This window comes from Ochotona curzoniae, unplaced genomic scaffold, assembly GCF_017591425.1.
Source record: "Ochotona curzoniae isolate NIBS_2020 unplaced genomic scaffold, NIBS_Ocur_1.0 scaffold_4505, whole genome shotgun sequence".
Lineage (NCBI taxonomy): Eukaryota > Metazoa > Chordata > Mammalia > Lagomorpha > Ochotonidae > Ochotona > Ochotona curzoniae.
This window is the reverse complement of record NW_024467118.1, coordinates 9,103,453-9,129,075: the sequence shown is the minus strand read 5'-3', so window position 1 is coordinate 9,129,075 and position 25,623 is coordinate 9,103,453. Positions and strand designations below refer to the sequence as shown.

Sequence of the window (25,623 nt, the reverse complement as noted above, 5' to 3'; positions counted from 1 at the left end):
ATGTATATTTTTTTATAAAGTGACTTCAGAGTTCTTCCAGTTCAGTGACATGGCTAAGTTTGGACTAAGATTGATGATTTCACTTGTGTAACAGCTGGAGATCAATAGTATTATGAGGAGTTAACTTGAGGTAATAAGCTAAGCAAGTTCTAATAATATTGCCATAAATACAGTATAGGAGAGTATATGTGAGAACATACAAGAAGGCCATAAAGTAATTGGAAAGTTTCTTTGAAGGGATGATAATGAAAATGCTTATACTGTGACAAAGTAACTTTGAAGCGTGGACAAGGCCAGATAAGAGAAAAAAAAAAAAAAAAGAGTAGCATCCTTGGAAGGATATAAAGCAATTTTGTATTATAAGGATTTCAGTTGTCCTCTTTAAATAGGTTTCTTTTAAATCAGAAATTTGCATGGAAATTTAAAATTTAATTTTTAAAGATTTATTTATTTGAAAGTATAAGTTACAGAGAGAAGGAGAGCCATGGATCTTGTATCCATTGGTTTACTCCCTAGACGGCTGCAGCAGAAGCCAGGGGTTTTATTCTGGTTTGCCTCATCTGTGCCAGTGGGCCTAACATTTGGGCCATCTTCCACTGCTTTTCCCAAGTCATTAGCAAGAACCCTGTGGGAAGTGGAGCAATGGGGACACAAGCTGGCACCTGTATCGGAAGCTGGCATTGCAGGCAGCAACTTGACATGCTGCACCATAATGCCAGCCCAGAAATCAGTTTTGAAAGAACTTTTAATAAAGTGTTGTCCCAGTTTGATAATGTTCTAACCAATTTTTCAAAGGTCAGTCTATTTTTGCATTGATTGCTGGTAGTACTATATAAATTACTAGACCAGGCTGAAAGATTACATTGGCCTATCTTTAATTTTGTACATTTTGTAGTTGATCAGAGAAAAATAAATTATGATGTTACAACCAGAAAATGAAAATATGCAGATTTTCAGACAAGTTGTAAAATACATAGGAAAACGCAGCGTAGTAAGGTACTTGTTACCAGAGTATTGATTATTTATTGTGATGTAATAAATGAGTTATTTAATCATGCTTGCTTCCTTACTTATCAAAAATTAAAATTTCAGCAATATCAAGTGTTGTCAAGGACATGAAAGATTTTTGTTAATATCTGTTAAACTTGGATATGTATATGCTCTGTTGTTTAGTAATTCCAGGTGTGCATCTTAGAGTAATTCTTGTGCATAAGCACAAGCAGGCATCTAGAAAATGTTTAGCCTTGTTCCTAGCAGTGAATAACAAAATAACCCAAGTACTTACCAGAAAATATACCACAATACAGTAAGATAGAATGCTGAGAGTGCATTGTTCAAAAAGTGTTCCCCTCTTCTACTTAGTCCGTATCACCCTATAACAGTGTAATCAATGCCTCTTTTTTATCTCCAGAGCTAATAGTTAATACCTTAGAAACAAACAGAAAATAATGTTCTTACACATGGAAATGCTAGTTACGATCACCATTTAGCTAGCTACAGGCCTGTAGAAGCAAGCAAGAAGATGTCTTTCATCCAAATTCATGATTGTTTTTCTCCATCCATTTCTGACTCTCTCACTCATTCTCTTAGTGATTTTTCTTCTTTTCAAATTAATTGTTTGAAAGGTGGAACAACAGAGAAATGGAGAGAAGGAAGTGGCTCTTCCATCTACTTGTAACTTTCCAACTGGACTTAATGGCCAGGACTGGACCAGGCCAAAGTCAGGAGCCAGAAACTTCATCTGGGTTGCTCATATGAGTGGCTGAAACCCGAGTACTTAGGCCTTTTTCCATACCTTTCCAGGATATTAGCAGAAAGCTGGGTCAGAAGCAGAGCAGCCAAGACTCGAAAGGGTGTACCGATATGGGTTGCCAACATCTTACATGATATTTTAAGTCACTGTGCCATAGTCTTGGCCAATACTTTTACCTTTACTAGTTCAGAGGACTAACTCTTTGATTTTTTTTTCACAGTACCCTTTATGATAGAAAAAAAAAATCATATTTGCTAAATATTTTAACATGTGATGATATTAACAAAATGTGATATTTTCTTTTTACTATGTAAATGTTAATTTCCAAGAAGCTTTAATTTAATGTGACAGAAATATGCTGAAGAAACTGCATGGTCCAGTAGATGCAGACCATAATATGTTGTTTTAGTTTAATCAGTACTTTTAGAACAATGTTTTAAATAAACAATCCAGATTTGGGCTCTGGAAAAAAGATAAACTTTGTCATTGTTTACACTTTGTAAATGGAAAACAGAAGTATACACCTCATGGGGTGGGAGAGCTAGTTATGACATACAGCTTATGACTAGCTTATCCAGACTAAATTAGACTAAATTAGCTGTGACAAGGGATGTGTGTGGTAGTGGTTAAAAAAGACAAATCATTATGCCTACAGGTTATTGAGAGGTGGGTCTAGTTTACAAAATTAATGTAAAGAAGAAACAAATAGAAGGGGGTCTCTGTGTCTCTTTTTTTTTTTAAGAATAACTAATTTTAAATTATATTAACTTTTAAGTTACCAGAAATATAGAAGAGTCTAAAACTGGAAAAAAAAATTCGTTAATTCTTTTTCTGAGACTTTAAGAATAATAGACCTAGAGGAATGTGGGGTGTTCTTTTTTTTAAGATTAATTTCATTTTTATTTCAAAGACTAGAGTTAGAGACAGAGAGCTCTTCCATCCACTGGTTCACTCACTAAAAGGCTGCAATAGCTGAAGTTGAACTCATCTAAAACCAGGACCAGAGCTGTCCTCCTCTGCTCTCCTAGTCCACAAGCAGGGAGCTGGATTGCAAGTGAAGTAGCTGGGACATGAACTGATGCCTATATGGGATGCCAGTGCTGCTGGCAGAGGCTTAGCATGTTACACCACAGTGCTGGCCCTGAAAATTGAGTATTATTAACTACATGTATAATATCAGAATAAAGTCACATTAGTACAATGCTAAACTTGAATAGAGGGAAAGCAGTAATTTCTTGAAGATGGTCTCATAAGTTCTTGGAATAAAAAAAAAATGATTGCTGAAGAACAGAAGTAAGTTAAGACATTTATTGTTGTTATTAGTAGTAGTATTATTGGTATATTCTGCCCATGTATTAATGTTTAAGGAAGTACAAATGGAACAAATGCGTGCTTCAAGATTCCTGACACTGAGGAATTCAAATTAATGGTAGACAAAGATATGCAAATCAGTGATCACATTATAGTGTTGCAGGTGATGTGAGATTTTTTTGATACAAGAAGGCCTTGAGCAGTTTGTGGAGTATTTACATCATGAAGGATAAGTGAGATTGGTGAGTTGACTAGGTGGAAAGAGCCCTCCATACAGAGGGAGCAGTGTGTACTGCTTCTGTTTGATTGGATTCAAGCTTTTAGGCTCCAGAGTTAAGAAACTAAGCATAGAATTGGGCTACAGAAAGAACCTGGGGCAAGGTGCTTCCTTTAACAAAGTTTAAAGTGTGGAAGTAGTTTGACTCTTCTCTTTGCTCTTCTACAGTAGGTATTGTAACACCTAGGCATATTGAGTTCATTTCAATTCCTTCCATAATCTACTAGGGAAATATTTATTAATCACCTAGTGTAAACTAGTTATTGTTTCTGGCAGTGAGAACACATTGATGTATAAAATAGACATCAACACTGGTTTTATAAATAGTCCACAACTAACACTGCTAACTGTATGAGCAGCTAGAACACCGCCTGTTCAAAGCTAAATAATATAGATAACTTGCAAATTTGGTAATCTAAAAGAATGATGATATCAGTAAAATATGAACTGCTCAAATTGAATGATAAATAAAATGTAGTGAGAACTATGATGAATTTGAGTGCAGAAGTTTGGGGAGAATAAGATCCTTTTACCTTTTATGCCAAGAAAATCAACTGAGAGTATGGATGCTCAGAGATGAGAAATAGTATGGCACTTTGGCACAGGGTCTCTTGCTTCATGCTTAACTCCTTCTGGCCATTTTCCCACAACTGACTGATTATTTTAAAACCCCAGTTAATCTCATGTCTTCTGCTGCTTCCTCTAGTGGCTTCCTGTTTCTTCTTACCATAGCCCAGATGGTATTTTGCGACTTTTTCTAAAATATCATGCAATCAAATCTCACTCACCTTGGTTGACCCTACTCCAGACCTACTGGCCTCTATGCCTAAAGCATTCCAAACATGCTCCACTTCACAGACTCTGGGCACACTGCTCTTTCTAGCCACACTCTCATAAATCTGATTGGTTGGTGTCCTTACCTTGTAAGACTCAGTTCAAGTCAAGAAGTCTGTACAGTTTGTAACCAGTTGCCACCTCAGCCCTTCCCTCACTTTCCATCAGCCGCCTCTGTGTCACACTCTGCAGTTGCACTGTCATGATTCCTTCTTTATAAAGATTTATTTATTTTTATTGAAAATGCTAATATACAGAGAGGAGGAAAGACACCATCATGGTTCTTGTAGGGGGTGCTTGTGATTTACAACTTGTTCTCACGAGATCCTGAGCACTTTGTATGAACCGTTAACTCCTGCTGCACAGTCCATGTACACGGGAAGCTCTCAGTTATGATTGAATTCTACACAGGAGTTATGGATAGGGTGTTCTATTCTGTTTTTTCATCTTTGTTTCTCTTTAGATACTGATTTGTGGTAACACTAAAACCAAATCAATTTTTAGTATATGCTTATCTATATTTTTTCTTATAATACCTCCTTTCTTATACCTTAAAACTTCATTTTTGAGCCAATATTAATTATATAAATTCACACTATTTATTGCCAGATCTTAATTATATAGCTTATTCTTACCATCTTTATGTAAATTTCGTATCATTGTCATGAAAGTAACTTCATTTTAGTAATACCTAGGCACTTGTTTTAAAGCAGGTTACATTGCTCTATCATCATTCAGTGGTAGAGATAACAATGTACAGACAATAAATGATTCAACAGCTACATATTTCTATCATTTAAATTAGTAGAATTTTATACTTTGTGTTCAAACAAAGACATTTATTATACATGGAGACACAGTTTACCTACAGAGTGTGTGCCACATGTTGCTAGTCCTATGAAGTATTAGTTATTTAGTTCTCTTACTCACCGTCACATTTTGTGTTCTTTCTGATTTGTACTACACATAGTATTCCTAACTTCCCAAGATATCATCTGAGATTTACCTTAAATGAAAAACAGTCATGGATGAGCAATCCTGTGGTTACTCACTACAGAACGATAGGAGAGTGAGCAGGAGTTGATGGAGAGTGAGCAGGAGTTGATGGAGAGGAGGAGGAGAGTGAGCAGGAGTTGATGGAGAGCAGGAGAGTGTGCAGGAGTTGATGGAGAGGAGAGTGAGCAGGAGTTGATGGAGAGCAGGAGGAGAGTGAGCAGGAGTTGATGGAGAGCAGGAGGAGAGTGAGCAGGAGTTGATGGAGAGGAGGAGGAGAGTGAGCAGGAGTTGATGGAGAGGAGGAGAGTGAGCAGGAGTTGATGGAGAGGAGGAGAGTGAGCAGGAGTTGATGGAGAGGAGGAGGAGAGTGAGCAGGAGTTGATGGAGAGCAGGAGGAGAGTGAGCAGGAGTTGATGGAGAGCAGGAGGAGAGTGAGCAGGAGTTGATGGAGAGGAGGAGGAGAGTGAGCAGGAGTTGATGGAGAGCAGGAGAGTGAGCAGGAGTTGATGGAGAGCAGGAGAATGAGCAGGAGTTGATGGAGAGGAGGAGGAGAGTGAGCAGGAGTTGATGGAGAGCAGGAGTTGATGGAGAGGAGGAGGAGAGTGAGCAGGAGTTGATGGAGAGGAGGAGAGTGAGCAGGAGTTGATGGAGAGGAGGAGAGTGAGCAGGAGTTGATGGAGAGCAGGAGAGTGAGCAGGAGTTGATGGAGAGCAGGAGAGTGAGCAGGAGTTGATGGAGAGGAGGAGAGTGAGCAGGAGTTGATGGAGAGCAGGAGGAGAGTGAGCAGGAGTTGATGGAGAGGAGGAGAGAGCAGGAGTTGATGGAGAGCAGGAGAGTGAGCAGGAGTTGATGGAGAGGAGGAGAGTGAGCAGGAGTTGATGGAGAGCAGGGATTGGTGTTGTTGTGCAGTAGGTTGAGTCGTCGCTTGTGAGAGAAGCATCCCGTTGTGGACTGTCTATTTGAGACCTTGCTGCCATGCTTCGGTCCAGATTCTTGCCAGTGCGCCTACAAAGGCAAAGAAAGTTGGCGTAAGTTCATGGTCTCACGTTGCCCATGTGTGAGACCTGAGTTGGACCCTTTGCAGCCTGCCCATTGCAGCCACTGGGAGAGCAAAACAATGAATGGAAGATCTCTTTGTCTCTCCCTTTCTGATGTGTGTCATTGAAATAAATCGTCGATTTTTTTATCACATAATCAGTTTCCTATTATCTGAAAATACTAGCTCCTCTTCTGTTATGATTTTTTAAATACTTCTCCATTGATGTCTTTTTGCTAAAACTGTTTAAGATGATTAAAAATGAATGTAGACCTAAAACAGGTGTTAGTTTTTAGGTCTGGAATTAGCATATCAGCAAAATATGAAATGTTAAAATGTGAGGCTTGCCTGCTGCAAATATAAAGTTTTTTCTCTTGCAAAAATTATAGGGGATGGAGTGTTAGATCTCTCTACAAAGAAAACCAGCATAAAATCTGAAGAGTCATCCATATGTGATCCTTCTGAAAATTCAATGGCTGGGTAAGCAATATGTAGGAAATATAACTTAATATTGATGTAACATTATCTCTGCTGAGAATTCTTAATAGTATTCTGAACACTATTGACACAGTTACTTCCTCCAGAATCTTTGTTACTCATTGTGTCTCATATGTTTCATTTGTCCTTTCTCTTTCTTTTTACTCTTTCTGTTAAAGAAAAGTTATCAGAACAATCACCAAACTTTAGTTCATGTTACCAAAATGAACTACCAACCTAATCATAGAATGCAAACTAAGAAGCAGGACAAATATGAGAATTTTAAATATTTAGGTGGCAATTTTAAGGAAAAATAATGTAATTTTAACATTAAAATTTTAAAACAACAAATTCTAAAAGTACTTACTAATTCTTAAAGCTAGTTTATGATGTTTGCAGTTTTTTATTTTAAATGTGGTGGCAAAAACTTTAATATATCTCATAATCACCACAAACTATCTTTCATGTTTTTGCAAGCTGTCAGTAATTCAAACAAATAGTAGTAAAATGCTGTTCTGTTGGATTTTTGGATTTTTTTTTTGTAATTTTTGCATCTTCTCATTAACTAACTACATAGGAAGGTTTTTTTTTGTCACATTTAAATCTCAGATTTACAATATGTTTTGCTTCAACCAAGACTGCAGTAGCATTTGAGTCATAAGGAATAGTGAACTTTCTCTCTGAGAAACTGAAAATTATGTTAGAGTCAAAAGAGAGACAACAGTCATAATATCTAAAATTAAAGTATTTTATTCAACCATAACTTACCTACTATTCAAATATAACTTATCTACTGATTCCAGTTTTTAAACTTTGGTTGAGAAAAATTAGGCATTAGTCTTGTGGAAGTATAGGGTGTTTGTATGTGGAAATTTTCCTGCTGCTACAAATTTCCTTTAAAGGGGTTGACTCTTTTATTACTTGTTTAGCGGTAACGTCACGTATCTACTAACAAAAACTCCTTTAGGGTTTGGGTATTTTTTTTATAGTGGAACACTAATTGTACAAGTAAAAATTGTAAGTGTTGCTCTGCAAGCATCTTACAGGGGAATAGCAACATCATGAGAATATTTTTACAAATACTGAGATAGGATTTTATGTTCTTGGAAGGTTTGCCCCTTGAGGCCACCGTATCATTGACACATTGTCCTACCAGGACGGTAGCATTTGCTTTGATAAGGAATAACTACTACGTCTCACAGACTTAAAAGTGTCATAAGCAGTGATGTTACCTAAGCAAGGAGTGTAATAAAGGAGTGGACCCTTCCCTTCCATAGCTGTGTGAGAGTCTCTCATGCATCAGTTTACCATCGTTTCATTCCATCCATCCAGGAGACTACACAGAAACAGAGAGGACTATGTGGAAAGAAGTGCTGAGTTTGCAGATGGTTTGCTCTCAAAAGCTTTGAAAGACATTCAGTCTGGAGCACTGGACATAAGTAAAGCAGGCATACTTTATGGCATACCTCAAAAAACTTTACTTCTCCACTTAGAAGCCTTACCAGCAGGGAAGCCTGCATCTTTTAAAAACAAAACTCGAGATTTCAATGATAGTTACTCATATAAAGACAGTAAAGAAACTTGTGCAGTGCTGCAAAAAGTAGCCCTGTGGGCAAGAGCTCAAGCAGAGCGCACAGAAAACAGTAAACTCAATCTACTTGAAACCTCAGAATTAAAATTCCCAACAGCTTCCAGTTACCTCCATCAGTTAACTCTACAGAAAATGATTACTCAGTTTAAAGAAAAAAATGAAAGCCTTCAATATGAAACGTCAAATCCTACTGTACAGTTAAAAATCCCTCAGCTCCGAGTAAGTTCTGTCTCAAAACCACAGCCTGATGGTTCTGGTCTGCTGGATGTTATGTATCAAGTTTCCAAAACCTCTTCAGTCCTAGAAGGATCAGCTCTCCAAAAACTGAAAAACATACTCCCTAAACAGAACAAAGTAGAATGTTCTGGGTCTGTAACTCACTCAAGTGTTGACTCTTACTTTCTACATGGGGACCTCTCTCCTTTGTGTCTTAATTCCAAAAATGGAACAGTTGATGGAACCTCTGAAAATACTGAAGATGGACTGGATCGAAAAGATAATAAGCAGCCCAGGAAGAAACGTGGCCGCTATCGGCAGTATGATCATGAGATAATGGAAGAGGCTATTGCAATGGTAATGAGTGGAAAAATGAGTGTTTCCAAAGCACAAGGAATTTATGGGGTACCTCACAGCACTTTAGAATACAAGGTAAAAGAAAGATCTGGAACACTGAAGACTCCTCCGAAGAAGAAACTACGATTACCAGACACTGGCTTATATAATATGACAGATTCAGGGACTGGCAGCTGCAAAAATAGCAGCAAGCCTGTGTAGATTTCTTGTTAGGAAAATGTGTGTGAGTGTGTGTGTGTGTGTGTATTTGTGTGTGTGTATGTGCACAGGTGTGTATTTGTGTGTCTATATACACACATGTGGGAATTACAAATGCTCACTCTGACAGGAGACATGAAATTTTACAGTTCAGAAACCACTTACATGCCTTTTGAAAAAAGTTTTATTCAGGGTTTTCACTGTGGACAGAATTATATAGTTGCTTACTTAATTCTGATAGTTTGTATTTAATCCTTGTATAAATAGGTGAGAAAGATTCAGGTTTTCTTTAGTAGTCAATAGCATAAAGCGTTGTTGGAAAACAAGTAATTGTCAAGTGAAAAGTTTTTATTGGTGAAGGACAGACCATTCCAGCCATTCAGCTGAACCATCTTATAATGGAAATAGGACATTAACAGTTTGTAAACATTTTTTGCATAACATATTTACAGCTATTGTAAGTATGCCAAACAGAAATCAAAGCTGAAATAAACAGCTAATCCCATATTAAGAAAAGTTAATATATACAGTATTAGTACACTACAGTGCATTCTATAAAATACAGATGCACCCGAGTGCGTCCCCAGGAATAGAGAAGAAAACCTTAAAGGATATGTATAATGAAATTTAATATTTATCATTTACTAGTTGATTTAGCAGGAAGTTGGGGTTTATAAAGGATATACTTTTAAAAGAAAAAAGCTGACACATAGTTTACCCCAGCAGCCATAGAATCTTTTAATATAAGATGGAATACTAAGAACAAGAAGTAATTTAAATTTAATTATTAAAATAATTTAATTTTGCTTTTCATTTGAGAAAATAAGCTAATGTGTAAGGTTAGAGAAGAAAGTTGGAATGCAGCTTAGAGCATGTTTATAATGTGCACAGAAGCAGCGTGAGAATGATAATTTTGGTTTAAATGTGCTGGTTAGTTGATGTTATGACTACTTTAAATTTTAAGGATTGTGACACACTCCTATTGAAAAACCTCAATGTAACTTTAATATATTTGCTGCTGTGACATTTCAAAACATTTTCAGTTTATCAAAATGAATTGCAGATTTCATTTTGATGGGCGATACATTATCATTTTGCTAATAACCAAATTTGCAGTTTGTTCAGGGTCTTGAATAGATTTACAGATATTTAACACTGAAGCTGTTTTGAACTTTCAGTAATGTAAACTCTGTACTAACTGGGTAGTTAGAAGCTGGGCAGTGCATTTTTAACTTTTACTAGACTCCTAAGAGAGACCAGTGATTTTTATATAGCGGTTTTAAAGGTATGAGTCAAAGTATCCATGTTGGATTTATGGAGTATGCAGTTTCAGTTGTAAAATATTATAAAGCATGTGCCTCCATATCAAAAATGAGGATTTGCTTTATATTTTCACGAATTTTGAGTGCCCCTTTTCTCTGTTAAAATTCAGGTTCTGATCATTTTTCTAAGCCAGTTTTCCTGAATCCAAAAGGAATAATTATAGCTGAATTTAAAAAATAAGTGCACCTTGTCAAATACTTGTGTTTCTACACTTGTGTTTGTGTGTGTTTAATAATCACATATACATATAATACTAAAGAGATTTTCAGCTATTAAACTTTAAAAAATGCTTATGTATGGTTAAAGAAACTAAAGAGTGAGAAACTATACCACTGAGTAGTTATTTGGTCTCTGAGATCTGTACTGAACCCTCTTCAGCCATTAATGTTACATGCATACTCGGGTATGAATCCTCTGACTCTCCCCACCCACCCACCCAAGAAAATATTCATAATGGATTACAAAGCAGCAGGTGTCAGGGTCATCTTCCTTTTTAAAGAATTAAGCCATATTTTGTGAGGGCCAGAACTTGGATTATTTAATATATTTCCCCTTTCCCCCATTGAAAAACAATGGTAAAGGTAAAGTAAAGGTTTCAAATGATTTATTGACCTCTTTATACAGAATTTTACTTGTAAAACTTTGGGGGCTTGACTGCATTACATAATATTTATATTGTATTTTTTATTCCTCACACTATATTTACATTAAGAAATTGATTGAGAAGTTTATAGTAAAGGGAAACTTACAGAACACTTTTATATCATTTAAAAGATGACCTGACCAAAAAACTTTACAGGATTCATAAATCAGGGATCATTTTGCTATTGACTTCACAATGATCAGTAGTTTTATAGGTAATATTATAGTTAATTTACAGCATTTTAGTACTTGTATTATTTATTTTTTGGTCAGAAATAGTAAATTAAAATATTTTTTGATAGTTTATAGGTAATGATCAACCCATAACTTTTAACAGAAACAAACAAAATGTTCCTATGATTGAGTCAACTTTTTGATTACACAAACTAGGAAAGGCAGGGAAATTTATGGGTTCCCCTTCTACCCCTTCTACCCAGTGATTCTATTAAGATGTTCTTTATGTTAAAATTTCAAAGTACTTTATAAATTTAGTTACCAGTTACTCCTTGTTAATTGACAATTTTCTGAAAAATCCAGTTTCAGCAGTCTTTAATGAAGGTGAAAGCAACCCTTATATGCTTTCTACTTATTTGAATGTTCCTCAAGTATTTTATATTTAAAATAAAAAAGAAGGAAAAGAAGAAAAACAGTGCCTCTGTTTTTAGAAAACTACTGCTCAGTAAAGTTGTTTAAACCATTTCTGGTAGCTAATGACAATTTTATATTAAATTGTATACTAACTTTAGTGAGACTGATTTTTTTTAGTTGTTTACAGTACAAATACTTGTATTTGTTTTTTAATTGCAGTATTTCCATTGTCGCAGTAATTTAGTAAAACTCTGTGGCTGCCTTGATTTTGACAGATTTTGTTAATATAAACTGATTGTTAGGCAATTAGTTATTTATGCATAAATCAATTGCACTATAATTCATGAATTATTTATTACAATATTTTCTAATGAATTCATGTATCTGTCTTGTGTTGTAAATGTACTGTAATTCTGTTCCTACTTTGTGTTGTTATATATCTAAATCTGTATGAATTTTAATTGTTCAGTTAATGTGTTTCTAGGTTGTAATTTGTAGTAAAGCACTTCAATGCTTTTGCACTTAAATTTACAGCACTGTTGGTGTGTGATTGATTTATTCATTCAGTAAAAGGAAAACGAAAGAAAACAAAACAAAACAAAACCCTGACTACACTGAATTCTTTCATTCTTTCTAGGAAGCAGTTATATTCAAAATAGTATTAGAAATTGACTCTTTCGACATATTTCAGGAACAAGCTTCTAATGATGGGAAAGATGGTTAGCAAGGAACAAAAAGGCAGGATGTTTTGGTTTTAAGTAAGTCAGGAAAAATTAATTTTACCATTAGAAATAAGGGAAAATATGAAATAAGGAAATATATGAAAATATAAAACTTTTACATAATCACTTGAGAATAAATTTTAGATTGGAAACTTACATGTATTATTTATTTATTTAAGGTGGTTTTTCTTTGAGATTCTAACATGCAAGAAATATACAAAAAACCCATAGCCAAATAAGCCTATTGACTTTCTATTATGTGATCTATACAATGTAAACTCGGATCTCAATATTTAGATAAGTTGATTAAGCTATTTTTGTAGCATTGAATACTGGCCACTGTAGTATTTTTGAAATTCCACTCATTAAAACAATAAACTGAATCAGAAAATTTCTAAAGATATAACCTTCCTTGGAATATTAGAACTGGGACATAAAACCAAGTGTTTTTATAATCATTTTAGTAAGACTTAAATTGAAACTTTTTTTAGATTATTTATCACCAGTAATTATTATTTTTACTTTCTAATATGAACTTACTAACAGAAACTTTTGAGCATTTCAATAACTTACAATACTAATCTTTACAGTGTAGTAAAACATTTTTTCTGGGGAACGTGTCAACTCTGTTTTTATTACTAAATATATTTTACAGGCCATAATATCACTGTCAGACTGGTGAAATACAGTTATTAGAATACCTGGGTTTTTTGGCTTATATGAAAATTATGATTTGCTGGAAAATTGTTACTTTGCTCTCATGTTTTTTTAACTCTAACATTGAATCCTGGGAGTTACATAACAATGATAAAACTTGCCAACTATATAGATAGGTGGATGTGTGTGTACACATGTATATACACATCTGTACATCTGTGTGTATATGCTTGTACACACACACGCATGTATTTACTTTCCAAAAGGCAAAGATACTTGGGTGATGACCTATCTACATCTGTCTATAGGCACCAGTGGACATAATTTTGTTTTAATTATGTATCTCTTCTTACTTTGATAGCTTCGTAATGTCACATGATTTACTAGTTTTAGTGCAGCATAGATTGGATCTAGTAAATTAAATTTTTTCTGGAAATTTTTTATCAGACACTCAAACTTTGCTTTTGTATTTTTGCTACTCAACATAATTCTTACTAGTTTAAACAAAAACTGCATACTTCTGTCTGTGGACCAGTTATGCTAGTTCTGGAGAACAAAATTAAAATATAAATTCCATGTTTTATTTTAAATGAAACATTCCTGAGTCTTTTTGTGAGATTAATATTTTATTGTAACAACAAATTTTTTGCAGTAGCAGTTTATGTTCAGCCTATCCCAATTCCAACTCCCAATTTCTACAAATCAGGAGCTATAAACAATAAACTTAAAAAATCACAAGTCAATGGTTGTTTTCATGTACAGAGTTTGGTGATATGTTTAATTAAAATAGATACTTTTCTGAAACAGAATTCTTTAATAGATTTTATTCTTCTTGCTACTGGTATTGGATTAAAAATTTTTTTGTATGCTTCTGTAATTGGTTGGTAAGCAGTCATGGGTCTTAGTTAAATTAGATGTATATTAGTTTCTGCAGAGGGGCATTTTTCAGCATTTGAAATTTAATAATTAGGTAAGTAATTCCTTTAGTTTCATGTAAATGTTTTAGTATTTAAAATCAATTAAAAATAGATTTCATTTTTAAACAACTTCCATTTTTATATTTTCTTATTAGGTTAAAATGCCTGCAGCTTAATCTTAGGAAACATATTCTGTTATTTATATTAAATCAAAATCCCTTAATTTTTCTTGTGACTATGCAGAGCTCTCTTTCATTTAATTTTTACTGCTTTTAAAAAAATCTATTCAAAATAGAGCTAAGATTTTACTTCTACATATTTTTCCCATATTTGCACTGATATGAACTGATAGTTATCAAAATAACTTTCAAACACTTACCTTATAAAAATGTAACTCCTGAAGCACTTTTCATAAAATATTTTAAATATATCAAGACAATAAATGATATTAATAAATAGATATAATCATGTGTAATCATCAGCTTTTATATTGCTGCAAAATTAGGACTTTAGGAATTCTTAAACTCTGTTACAAGAAATTCTCATCAGTGCTTCATTACATTTTTGCTAAATAATAATGAGGATGTAATTGTTGGAGCTTTATAGGAGTCAGGAGTCTGGCAGTACCAAAATATCTTTTGTTCAACTCTGTTAAAATTATGACTCCTTTTAATGTTTTTTTTTTTTTTTGCTGTAATTCATTTTTTTGTTTGATTTTTATTTTTAGTTCAACTGTTGATGCAAAATCAGAGGAAGCTACTAAAATGGAAAGAGGAAAATCAGCATTAAGCAAAGTTTTGGAATCTTTGTGCATACATCACCAGCAACAAGTTTTGGCTATGTTGAAATGTCTAGTCCAAGAGCAGAATGCTGCTTCTCTTTTTTGCTGTAATGCATCATGTGCTGTGTCTTCAGAATCTCAAAAGCCCCTAATTGGAGATGACTTACATAGTCTGCTTTGTAGTTGTGAATATAGACTGGCAGAAAGAGGGTGTTTACAAAATGAAAGACAAAGTCCTGGTTTAGGGCCTCTGCCAGTCTGTATTAAAGATTTACATTGTTTATCTTGCCAAACTGTAACTGTTGAACACATTAAGAAAGTAGTGAATAGAGAAATTGCAAATGGTTATAATTCTCACAGGTGCTGTTCTGGACCACAACAAAACATTCACTCTACAAATTCCACCTTTCATAGTCCTGTTTTGGCGAGGGAAGCGTGTGATCTTTCAGTAACTCTTAAAGGTGTTTGTAGATCTCGAAGTCCCTCACCTCCACCATTATCACCTGTACACACTGAAGGAATTGAAATATTAAAGGATGTCATCTCAGAGCTTTCAAGCTTAGAAAATAACAAACTTGAAACAAATATTAACCAGCCTCCATCTCTCACACCGGCAGAAATAAGCAGCAACAAGGGTGACCATGAAAGTAAAACATACAAAACTAAAAAATTAAGTAACTGTGATTTTTCACTCTTGGATGATAGCAATAATTGTACCATAAATCATGAAAAAGGTGAAACTGCTGTAATTTTTCAAGATTTAATGGATCGCATTAATGAAAAATTAAAGTCAATAGAAACCACAGATACAGCAAACCTTATAAAATTATCTAACAGTGATTGTAGTACAGATTATGATTTGAAATTGGGAGATTTAATAACTTCTCTCTTGCACAATGCAAAGGCCAGTGATTACAGTTTTATGGAATTACTGAGTCAACACGATAAAAACACAGAAAATAAAACTATTCAGACAAGATTTCGAAAGCGTCAAGAAACCTTACTTGCGATGCACAGGTCTCCTAACTCACCCGTATTGAGAAGGCAGTCTGTACAGATGAAAAGGCAACTTGCCAGTCTTGATGAAAGTTTTGTAAGAAAGAAATACACTGAAAAAAATTCAAGGAAGTTGATGCACAGTGACAAGATATTTTCATTGAACAAAGAAGAGTTCTGTCATTACCAAGGGCCTTTCTTACAAAATTCTAAAAGCTCTGAAGTTAAAAATCATGCAGAAACATCGTTTTCATCAAATTATGCATTTCAGTCTTTACAACTACCTCTTCACAGTGTAGAAACTAATTCGACTTTTGATGCATTTTCAGAAAGCTTTAAAACAACTTCACTTGAGAAAATGAACATAAGAAAATTACAGGAGAAATCTGCAGCTGGAAAAATGATTGTTCAGAATCATCAGGAGAATCCAAAATTAGAACATACTCCAATTCCTTTAAGAAGTGATGTGCCTGGACTTCTGAACAGAACTAAACGGAATATTGTGCCTCCAGGGTGGTACTCTATATATGTAACAAATAATTATGTTTTCAAAAAGTCACCTAAGACTAAAAAAGTGTCCGAATCCACAAGAAGAAAAGAACTAGTGAAAAACATTCAAATCGAAAGCTCACACAATATAGACCTAAACAAAATTGCAATGACTTCTAATTTACAAGTTGTTGTGGAACGTTTGGAAGATACAATAACCATGGCCAAAAAATCTTGGGATAATCAGCCATTATCAGAGGGATATAAAGCATCTAAGAAGTTGATAGAAGTTGATGGTAAAGACCCCAAAGCTGTGCGAAATATAAGTCTTACTCTAAGTAGAATGGCTTGCAAAGAGCAGAGTGTTTCGAAGCCTGTGGTCACATCTGACAGTATTGTCAAAAGTCATTCTGTGCCTACAATGGATTTGAATAACAAAAGACTTGATAATCTGAAAAAGACTTCCACTTTAGATATGGGTACATTTGTTTCCAATTTTGAAAATTTACCAAAAAAATATGAAGGTGTTGAAAGCTCTTTTCCTAACTATTCTAGTCCTGTCAAACTCATGTTTTTATCTGAGGTTAAAAGCAATGAAGGAGTCAAATATACTTTAACTTCAGTTGGTACTTCTCAGTCAAGTACTAGTGTTCCTCCTGAAAAACTTATGACCCATCGTGTAACCGCGAAAAAAAGAGAAGCAAATGAGGATATCCCAAATGCTAGCTTTGAAAATTTAAGTTCTAATCATTACAATGAGGACATACTTCAAAGGGAACTAAGTGAATTTAATTGCACAAAAGAAGCTCCAGAATCTTCTGAAATGTTTATTAATGATGTGAATAGTGATAAGCCACAAGAAGGATCTAAGGAAAATTCAAGTGGTATTATTGATTCATCTTTTAAAAGAAAACCAGGTAGACCTAAAAAAATAGGACCCCAAGTTGTGAAACAGGTTAAGAGACCAATTGGAAGACCACCAAAACCTAAAATGGATCAAACAAACATCACCATTTGCCAAAATGAGTCCTTTAATGCTGGAAGGAGAAGCTCAGAATCTCTCATATCAGAAGTAAAAGACGGTATTTACAAAAAGAGTATTACAGTAACTGTGATTTATGGCAGGTCAAGAAGAACTAGAAGGCATGTTTCTGAAGGAAATGTAACCAGAAGCAATACTAGATCTTCAAATAATAATGCTGCTGATTTTCCAACTGAATATGATAGTCTCAGAAACATTAGAGAACATGAAATTGACTTAAATGAAAGAGTAAGTGCAGTGTCAAGCTTGACCGCTGAAAGTGAGATCTTGCAGTCAGGCTTTGAGTATGTTAGACCTATCAAAAACAAGTCTGTGGTACCTCAGCCTTCCAAGAACATTATTCGGCCCAATCAGAAGCCTTTGACAGTCATAAGGAAGCCTGGTAGGCCTGCAAAAGTGAAAATCTCTGGCATATCTGTGACTATTAATAGAATTTCACCTCAGGAAAGAGAAGTAAGTATTAGCAGCTGCCTGCCTCCTCTAGATCAGGAGAATGCATTAGAAAAATCTCTGCCTGAAGACAAGTTTGATCAAACATGCAATAAAATGGGTAACTTGAAGCACACTGCCGTTGACATATGTGAAAATGGATCCCAAAGTATGGTTAGTACTATACCTTTGAGACAGTCTGTTAGGGATAGAAAACCATCTCTGCATTTCTTACATTCATTAGCATCTTCTGGCTCACTTATTTATAGAAATTCTGTGCTTCATAAGTCATACAAGCTCCATTTGCAGAAAGGTAAAAATCAGAAGGAAAAACATCAACAGCCAGGGTTAAAAATAACTTCCAAAGATACCCCAAGAACTAGATGTTCAAGGAATGCAAAAAAGTGTTTGGACAGTAACAAATCTGTACCCACTAAAGAAGTCGCCTTGGACCCAATAATCTCATCCAACCCTCTGCTCAGGTGGTGGGCCACTTCTACTTCAAATGATTCCCTATTACAGGAGTTGAACAACAGATTTGAGCAAATAACAAATGCCTGGGTGCAAGTGAGTGGCGATGAAGCTGAAAATTGCATTCATAAAAAAAAACAACATGTTGAAAATGATAATTTCAAAGTAGCAAAACCTTTAGAAACTTGTCTTTTAGAACTTGAAGTTTCACCTGTAAAGATGCTTTTTCAGAAAAAGTATGATTTGAATGAACTCTCCACCTGGTTTATGCAAACAACAGAAACACAGTCTCTTTCACTGGTTAGGAAAGCAAATGCTCGAAACCCTTTGGAGGTAATAAACACTAGAGGAATTAAATTAGGTACAAAATATTCTGATTTTAACAGCCCCTTTAGAAAACACTTTAAAAAATTTGCACTCTCTTCTCCCTCAAAGTCAGCAGGAAAGCTACACATACTGCATAAAATGGTCAGCTCTCCACTTTTAAATATTAAGAGTAATTTAACACTAGCTAGATTGAAAAGGACTGAGTTGAAGAGGTTACATCATGAAAGGTGGAGAAGAGAGGGTAAGCTGCAGAAACACGGAGCCGTTGATTGGAACTCTCAAAGGAGGAACTTAAGGTTTTACTGCCAAAATCAGTTTTTAGGTAAGATTGGGGGGAGGACAAGTACCGACACCCCACTCCACGGCAAGCGACCCCTGGCTAAGCAGTGTATTGTGCCGTATGAGATGAGAGAGGATTTTTCGCAGCAACAGGTGGCAGTTTCTCACTTGAAAGCACATAGTAATCTAGAGAGTAAATTTAAGTCAGAAGCAAAGGAGAATGGGACAAAATGCAGCCAAAAAGATTTTGAAAAGGGATCAAGACTAGGAACTGTGTGCTCAAATAATTGGAGGTCAAAAACGTTAAAAGATTGTAGAATATTTTTGAGAAAGATCAATTATCTTGAACACAGAAATACTTTTAAACTAAATACAATAATTTACTCTCCTGAATCTGTTGACAATGGAAGTAATCTTCAGACTCATTTAGAAGAATCAAAGCGCTTTACTTTAAGGTCCCATTCTGCTAGGCAAAATTCCTTTAAAACTAAAGAGATAGAAAATGATAAAGCTAACAGTCCTTCAAATGATAAATTTGCCGACCAGCTTGACAATAATAAATTAAGCAAATTGGCTAACTTTGACAAGAACTCTCCTGACACTTCTGAAGTTCTTAGCAAATTGAACAAAAGAAAAAGACCACCATGGAAGACCACAGAAATATCAACAAAAAGACATAAGCGACAGTCTTGCAACAGTGGACAAATGGCAAACTATTTTTCAAAATCCCAACTAGGTAAGTTGTTCTCTACTTAATTTTACAGTTTCATTGTAGGTGCCTTGAGTAAAGTACAAGTTAATAGGTAGAAAAGAAGCAGCTGGTTTGGTTTTATTTCTTAAATATTTAAAACAACCTAATTTCTTGGCACCTAGTTTGAAACTCATGTAATTAGGTGTTATCAAATGTGCTACTGCACTTCCCCACCTCTTAATGTATCCAGACTTTCAATCACATACAAACATGTTTAATATAGAGACATAGTTTCTTTAAAATTTATCATTAATGTAAAAGTTACTTTTTCTTCTTTTGCATTTGATAAGTTAATTAAAAATCAGAAAAAAATGTTTTATTAAAAAAGACCAAGTAAATATCTAAAATCATTAGAGGCCAATGTATGTATTTATTGATAATAATGTCTCAGATATATAGAAAAAATAAAAACTGCTTTATTGCTAAAATAATGTAACATAATCCTTGACTGTCAGACTCACGTCCCACGATCGAATTCGTACAACACCTGGTACCTCTTTGAAATTCACCTTATTTAAATAAATGACAAATAAATAAGACTTGCCTTGTTTTGAAGAATGATACAGTATTTGTTTTCACTAAATTAGCAATTTATTGAAAGAAATAGAACTTATAAGGAGAATTCTTATCCACTGATAAGCTATATTGAGTTATAGGCAAGTTATTGCTATATAATACTAATTTTAGAATAGCAAGTAATTATGTGCTTTGCTAAGTTAATAAAAAACTGACATTGATGCCTAAGGGAGACTTTCTAACTTACCAAAATGTGAAACTATCACTGACAACACAGCAGTTTCCAACTCCGTGCTGTCCGTGACATGAGAGACATGCAGCAGTTGCTGGAGTGGTTATGGGTCACTTGCTCAAGTGAGAGAGCGCTGGGTCACATTTGTCACTTGATTGCATCGTTACATACATCTTACGGTTTTGGAGTGATTGGGAAGTTTGGTGTCTATTTTTGTTACCTTGAAAACAAATAACATCAGGTTTTATGTTAAAAAGCAGTCATTAAGTTCTAGAATTTTAATAAATGATTTTATGTCCCCATTTAAATTATTTAACTGAATAACTTTACCTATTTCAGCAATACTTAGTAATTAATGATTAAAAGCTAATTCAGAAATTAAAATTTTAAAGGTAGTCAAAGGAGTCTGTTATGGAAGTTGAATCAGAACTGAAAATAATGACCTTTCTTATCCTTAGCAACACTAAAATCACTATAGCCAATTAGAATAAAAACCCAGTGGTAATTTAAAAAAAAAAAAAACCTTATAGTTTCCCTGACAATAATACACTAATACACACATTTTTTAAAGATCATCATGAGTAGAGAATAAAATATGAAGTTTCATTTTTAATTCTTTATATCATCCTCATTTCATGCTTTGACTGTTTACCAACAATAATTTGTATTTACACATTTTACAACAGAACCGTATTTTGTCCTTCAATATTCTGAACCATTCTTCTCAGAAATAACCACAAAATGTGTTTTTAAATTAACATTGCATGAAACATGAAATCATCCTATACAAGTATAAAGGAAGATGCCTAATTATTACATTAATTTCAAATTTATTTTGGGATATTCACAAAATTTTTAGTGTAATGAACTGTTTTTCATCTTTCTCATTTTAAAAATTGCTAGTACTATTCCTTGTTCTGCTTAAAGTTTTATTTATCTTTTGCTGATAACTTTCCTTCTTTATTTTTAACATTCTTTTTTAATCAACAAGGATATTATTTTTATAAACTTGTATTTATAGCAGTATTTGTTATATTTATGTGTATGTTTTTTTGAAGTATGTTTTTTTCATTCTTGGTATTCCATTACAACTTTTTGCCGTTTTGGAAATAATGTTAAATCTCATTATTAGTTTATATATGTATTTTGCTTCATCAAATAATTAGTGACTGGAGATTTAACTATGGCACTTTCTAGAAAAACTAGGGAGATGTGTATAACAAATTTTGGTATATTTCCTGCTGATGAAAAGTTTTGTTTCTACCATAAATATGCTGTTTTTGTACATTTCAAGATTAACTGTCTGGACACATTTAGTACAATGGAATTTTAAAGTTTATACTCCATATTTGTACTACTGTATATTAATGTGTAAGCCTTAAAAAAAATCATCCTATTGTTAGTTCCACAAATATTCAATGAATGTCTGCAAAATGCTCTTAGTCATCTTGGATGCTTCAGAGGTTACAATTCTTTGTAAGTTAAAAGATAAGACCTATATCATTTATTTATTCAATAAGTAGACTATATTGTATGTCTTCAAAGATGTCTTAAGGAGCATAATGATTACAATTGTGGCCTTGTTCCAACGATGGCTACCATTTCTTGGGGAACAGAAAAATGGATGTGCAGTTGCTCCAGAAGGGTGAGTGCTGTAATCGGAGAGGGTGAATTACAGGAGCACACAGAAAGCAAGCTGAACCAAGTTTTCTGCCCATCACATCTAGGCAGATGCTTGAAGTGTGCCTAAGTATTATTATAAGTTGGAGGACAAGTGGTTCAGGCAAAGCAAACTACATAAAGAAAAATTAAGTGATGAAAGGAAGCTCAATTGAAACCCCAGTTGGTCATAGCGAAGGCATATAGTAGCAATCATGGATTGGGCAGGTGTGGAAAAGTTCAGCACCACATACGAAAAATTCCTACCTCAAGGTCCAAGTCTTCCAAGATAAAGCTGCTGAAAACACATAGTCTGTGAGGTTCTTATCAGTTAATGGGAAAAGTGTGGAACCCTAATAATGGCAGCAATTAAAAATAGATTTGAGAGAGAGTTGTAAAGGAAAGTCAGCACTTCAGGAAAGGAATAAAGGGTAATTTCAAGGTGTTTTCTTTGAACATCTGGGGAGATGTTTGTAAGTTGCTCTGAAATATACGAGGATGCTCTGTATTCAGTTTTAGACAAAAGGAAATTGAGGAATCTAGTGGGAAACCAAGAAATGATAGTTAAGAAACTGTTTGATAATGTAAATCTTACCCAGGAAAGAGGCCTAAGATGAACATTTGGAAGTGAGCAAATAATTTAAGCCATGAAAGTCAAAAAGTTTAGGATCTCAGGAAAAGATGTGTGCAAAAGGAAACTGATGAGAATACTTTAAGAGGAAATTGTTGATAAGAAGTAAGTTAAGGTAAGACTCTGTAAGCTCCCTGCCCCCCGACCCAGCGTAGCCACAATGGTAAGCTGGATGATTTGAGAGAGAGCAGCTTTTGAGAACTCAGGGAAGCAGGTGTCATATTCAGTGCTACATGAAGTAAATGTAGAAAAGCAAAGGAATAAAATATAGCACTGAAATCTAGAAAGGACTGTGGGAGAGGAGATAGAGGTATTACCTAGGTAAGCAAGGGTTGGGGGCGGGGGAAGAGATTAAAGCCAGGTTTGTTAAAAAAAAAAAATGTGTATGCACCAGTGGGAAGGAAAATATTGGTAAGTACAATGTTGAAGACACAAAGGTGAAATAGAAGTGGGAAGGTGGAGATCTCCTGGATTCATCATAGGGTATAGGATCTACAGTCGTGATAGAAGAGTAGGCTTTGGCCAGAAGGGTCACTAAAAGACAGTAGGAACAGCTTGTGGGGATGCAAGTCTTGGTGATTTTGGGGGGCAGATATTGGGATACTATGATCCATTGTAAGTGAATCAAAAGATAATGTAAGAGTGATCTGGTTGCACTGGGTATTGGATAATGTGTGTAAGACTTAAAGCCGTTGTTCCAAGAACTCAGAATTGAGCAGCTCTGTGGATTATCGCTGCTGCCAGTGTGTAAGCTTAGAATAGACCATTAGATTGAATAGTGCTCAGACTCACCAATTTGGTGTTAGGGAAAGACAAAGAGTTACAGCCAAAAGTGACTATCCTGTGAGTATGAGATCTGTGATCAGAGCTGAGTTCTAGATGACCTTTGCTAATATTTTCCCTTAATGTATGTTAGGGGAAGGAGAGGCACAGGAGCTGTGGAGTGTGAAGAGCCTGTTGCAGGATTGAGATGATAACATCCTGAAGACTGAGCGTGACTACTGCAGTCTCTTTTCAGTACTCAAAGCAAATTTACAACTTTTAATTGGGAAATACCTGGAAGTTAATAAGCTAACTTTGGATACCCTTAGAAAATTTTTAAGAATAAAGTACTAGTTTAATTTTCCCCCTGAAATTCAGAAATCAGTTGACACTTTGACTTAGATTGTGAAATTACTTTTTTAAAAATTCAGTTAATTTCTCTTGTGTTTTCATCTGTCTTTAAAATGACAATATATATATATTTTTCCATTTGCAACTCTGGTTTTTACATAGATTGTGATGGTAATGCTAATAGACTCCTACAGCTACTTAGTATGGACACTTGCCACGCAGCCTCTGATCTTGCCTATGAATGTCTACCATATTTTTAACATTGAACTCAAGAAGTTTGAAATTCACACTTATTATTGTCAAATATTCTTAGGCATTATGATACAAAATTAGAGTTTATTCATATATTGTTAATATCATGATTATCAGTGGGAAAACCATGAAGCATATGTGTATGATTTTCTAAATTTAACTGTGATAGAGAAAGACTTTCAGGTGACTTAGTCACCATTGGCATCGCAGGCATTCCAAGCATGGGTTTCGAGTTATGCTGGACACCCAAGTTCCTGTGTGCGAAGGGTTCGTTGGCCAAATGCTAGGTCTCTTTCCAGTTCCTGGTGCTTTAAAGTGTCCCAGCAGCATGTGAAATTACATTGCTCCAACCTTTTTTTTTTTCTATGTTGCAACTTTTGTGTATCACACAAATATAGGTTAGGGAATGTAACTGGAGACCCTGCTCTATGTACTTTCCTGCTTCAGTTAGGCTGTGTTTCGTTGTGATATTCCAATAAAGAATATAGTAACTAAAAATAGATGTTCATTTATATGCTAGGTTTGTTCTGGTTGTATATAAGGTCATGAAAAATAAGTTGTAAGTGCTTTGTTAGCATTCATCATTGAAAGAACACCGTGGCAAACACCTGTCAGCCCGAGATGATCTCAGTCTGGTATGTGTATTAGATTTCGTCAAGAAGGAAGAGCTGTGGTAGAGGTCAGCTCAGAATGATTTACCCTCTGATTACAAACCATGAGAAAATATTTTTGCTATGAATTTAAGCAAGCATGTTAGATTAGTGCCTCCTCAAGGGTTAATATGTGCTCTTAGTTTGGTTAGAACTGAATGAAAGAAAGATGGATATAACTTAATGTGAGAATTAACACATGAATATACTCTTCTCTTGTATGGAGTTCTTGATGCCTCTTTGCAAATTGCCAGTGCCATAGGAAACACTATTAAAACTCTGTGGAAGTACTTTAGTGAAACCAGAGATTTTAAAACTGAAAATCACTGTTTTAATTTGAGGGTTATTTCCTCTGTCCCATCATTTTCTTAGGAATTGGGTAAAGAGGTAAATTTCTAACCTTCCCCATAATACTCTACAAGACAACTAACTTGATCATCTCTATCTTGATGTTTTTTTCCTTGGTTATATCTCCTTGCTTTCTCAACCATTATTGATATTCATAATACCATGTTTAGCTGACTGTCCCATCTTATTTCATCAAAAGCAATGCAGTTTATTCAACAGACTTTGGATACTTTTTTCCTTTGGTGTACCAGGCATGAAGTTAAGATATTAAAGTCACAAAGGAGTTCGTATTTCAAGGGCTTCCCCCTGCCTCCCTTGGGGTATGAAACTAATATAACTTGAAGATAACATGGTAGGTTCACGATTTTAGTGTTGCAGAATTACAAAATATTTTCGAACTTAAAATAATTCTCTACATCATGAAATCTGGCCCATAGCCTGTTTAGCAAATAAAATTGCGTTGGAATACTGCCATGCTCATTTGCTTTGGCCAACTGCTTTTGTGCTACAAAAGCTGAATTACCAGAGACCATAAAGCCCACAGAGTTCATTGTGGAAGAAGTTTGCTAACCCTGTTTATATCACTACAGTTTTGATGTGGAGTAGCTAGAAAATAAGTTAATGGCTTTTGAAAAATGGGAAATGTCAGCCTGTCATATTCACCTCCGGCAACCCATGCACTCGCTCCTCCAGCATATACCAATGCATTTCACATGCTGGTTGTGTTTTACTCCTGTGGGACGATTCTGTATGTCTTTAGCC

At 34.8% G+C, this 25,623-nt stretch overlaps 1 protein-coding gene across 11 annotated transcripts in view; it reads left to right on the top strand.

Annotated features, from left to right (window-relative positions):
• LCORL (ligand dependent nuclear receptor corepressor like) overlaps positions 1–25,623 on the top strand; it is a 157,926-nt gene that overhangs the window by 120,666 nt on the left and 11,637 nt on the right. For 4 of the 11 annotated variants that reach the window (XM_040965800.1, XM_040965798.1, XM_040965801.1 and 1 more), the window contains 2 exons: positions 6,597–6,687; positions 14,623–21,020. In XM_040965800.1, the coding sequence (XP_040821734.1) occupies positions 6,597–6,687; positions 14,623–19,465 (4,934 nt within the window). In that variant the 3' untranslated portion in view covers positions 19,466–21,020. Of the gene's footprint in view, positions 1–6,596; positions 6,688–8,016; positions 12,201–14,622; positions 21,021–25,623 lie in introns of those variants that run through there. The other 7 variants (XM_040965804.1, XM_040965803.1, XM_040965805.1 and 4 more) reach the window with 5 other exon arrangements.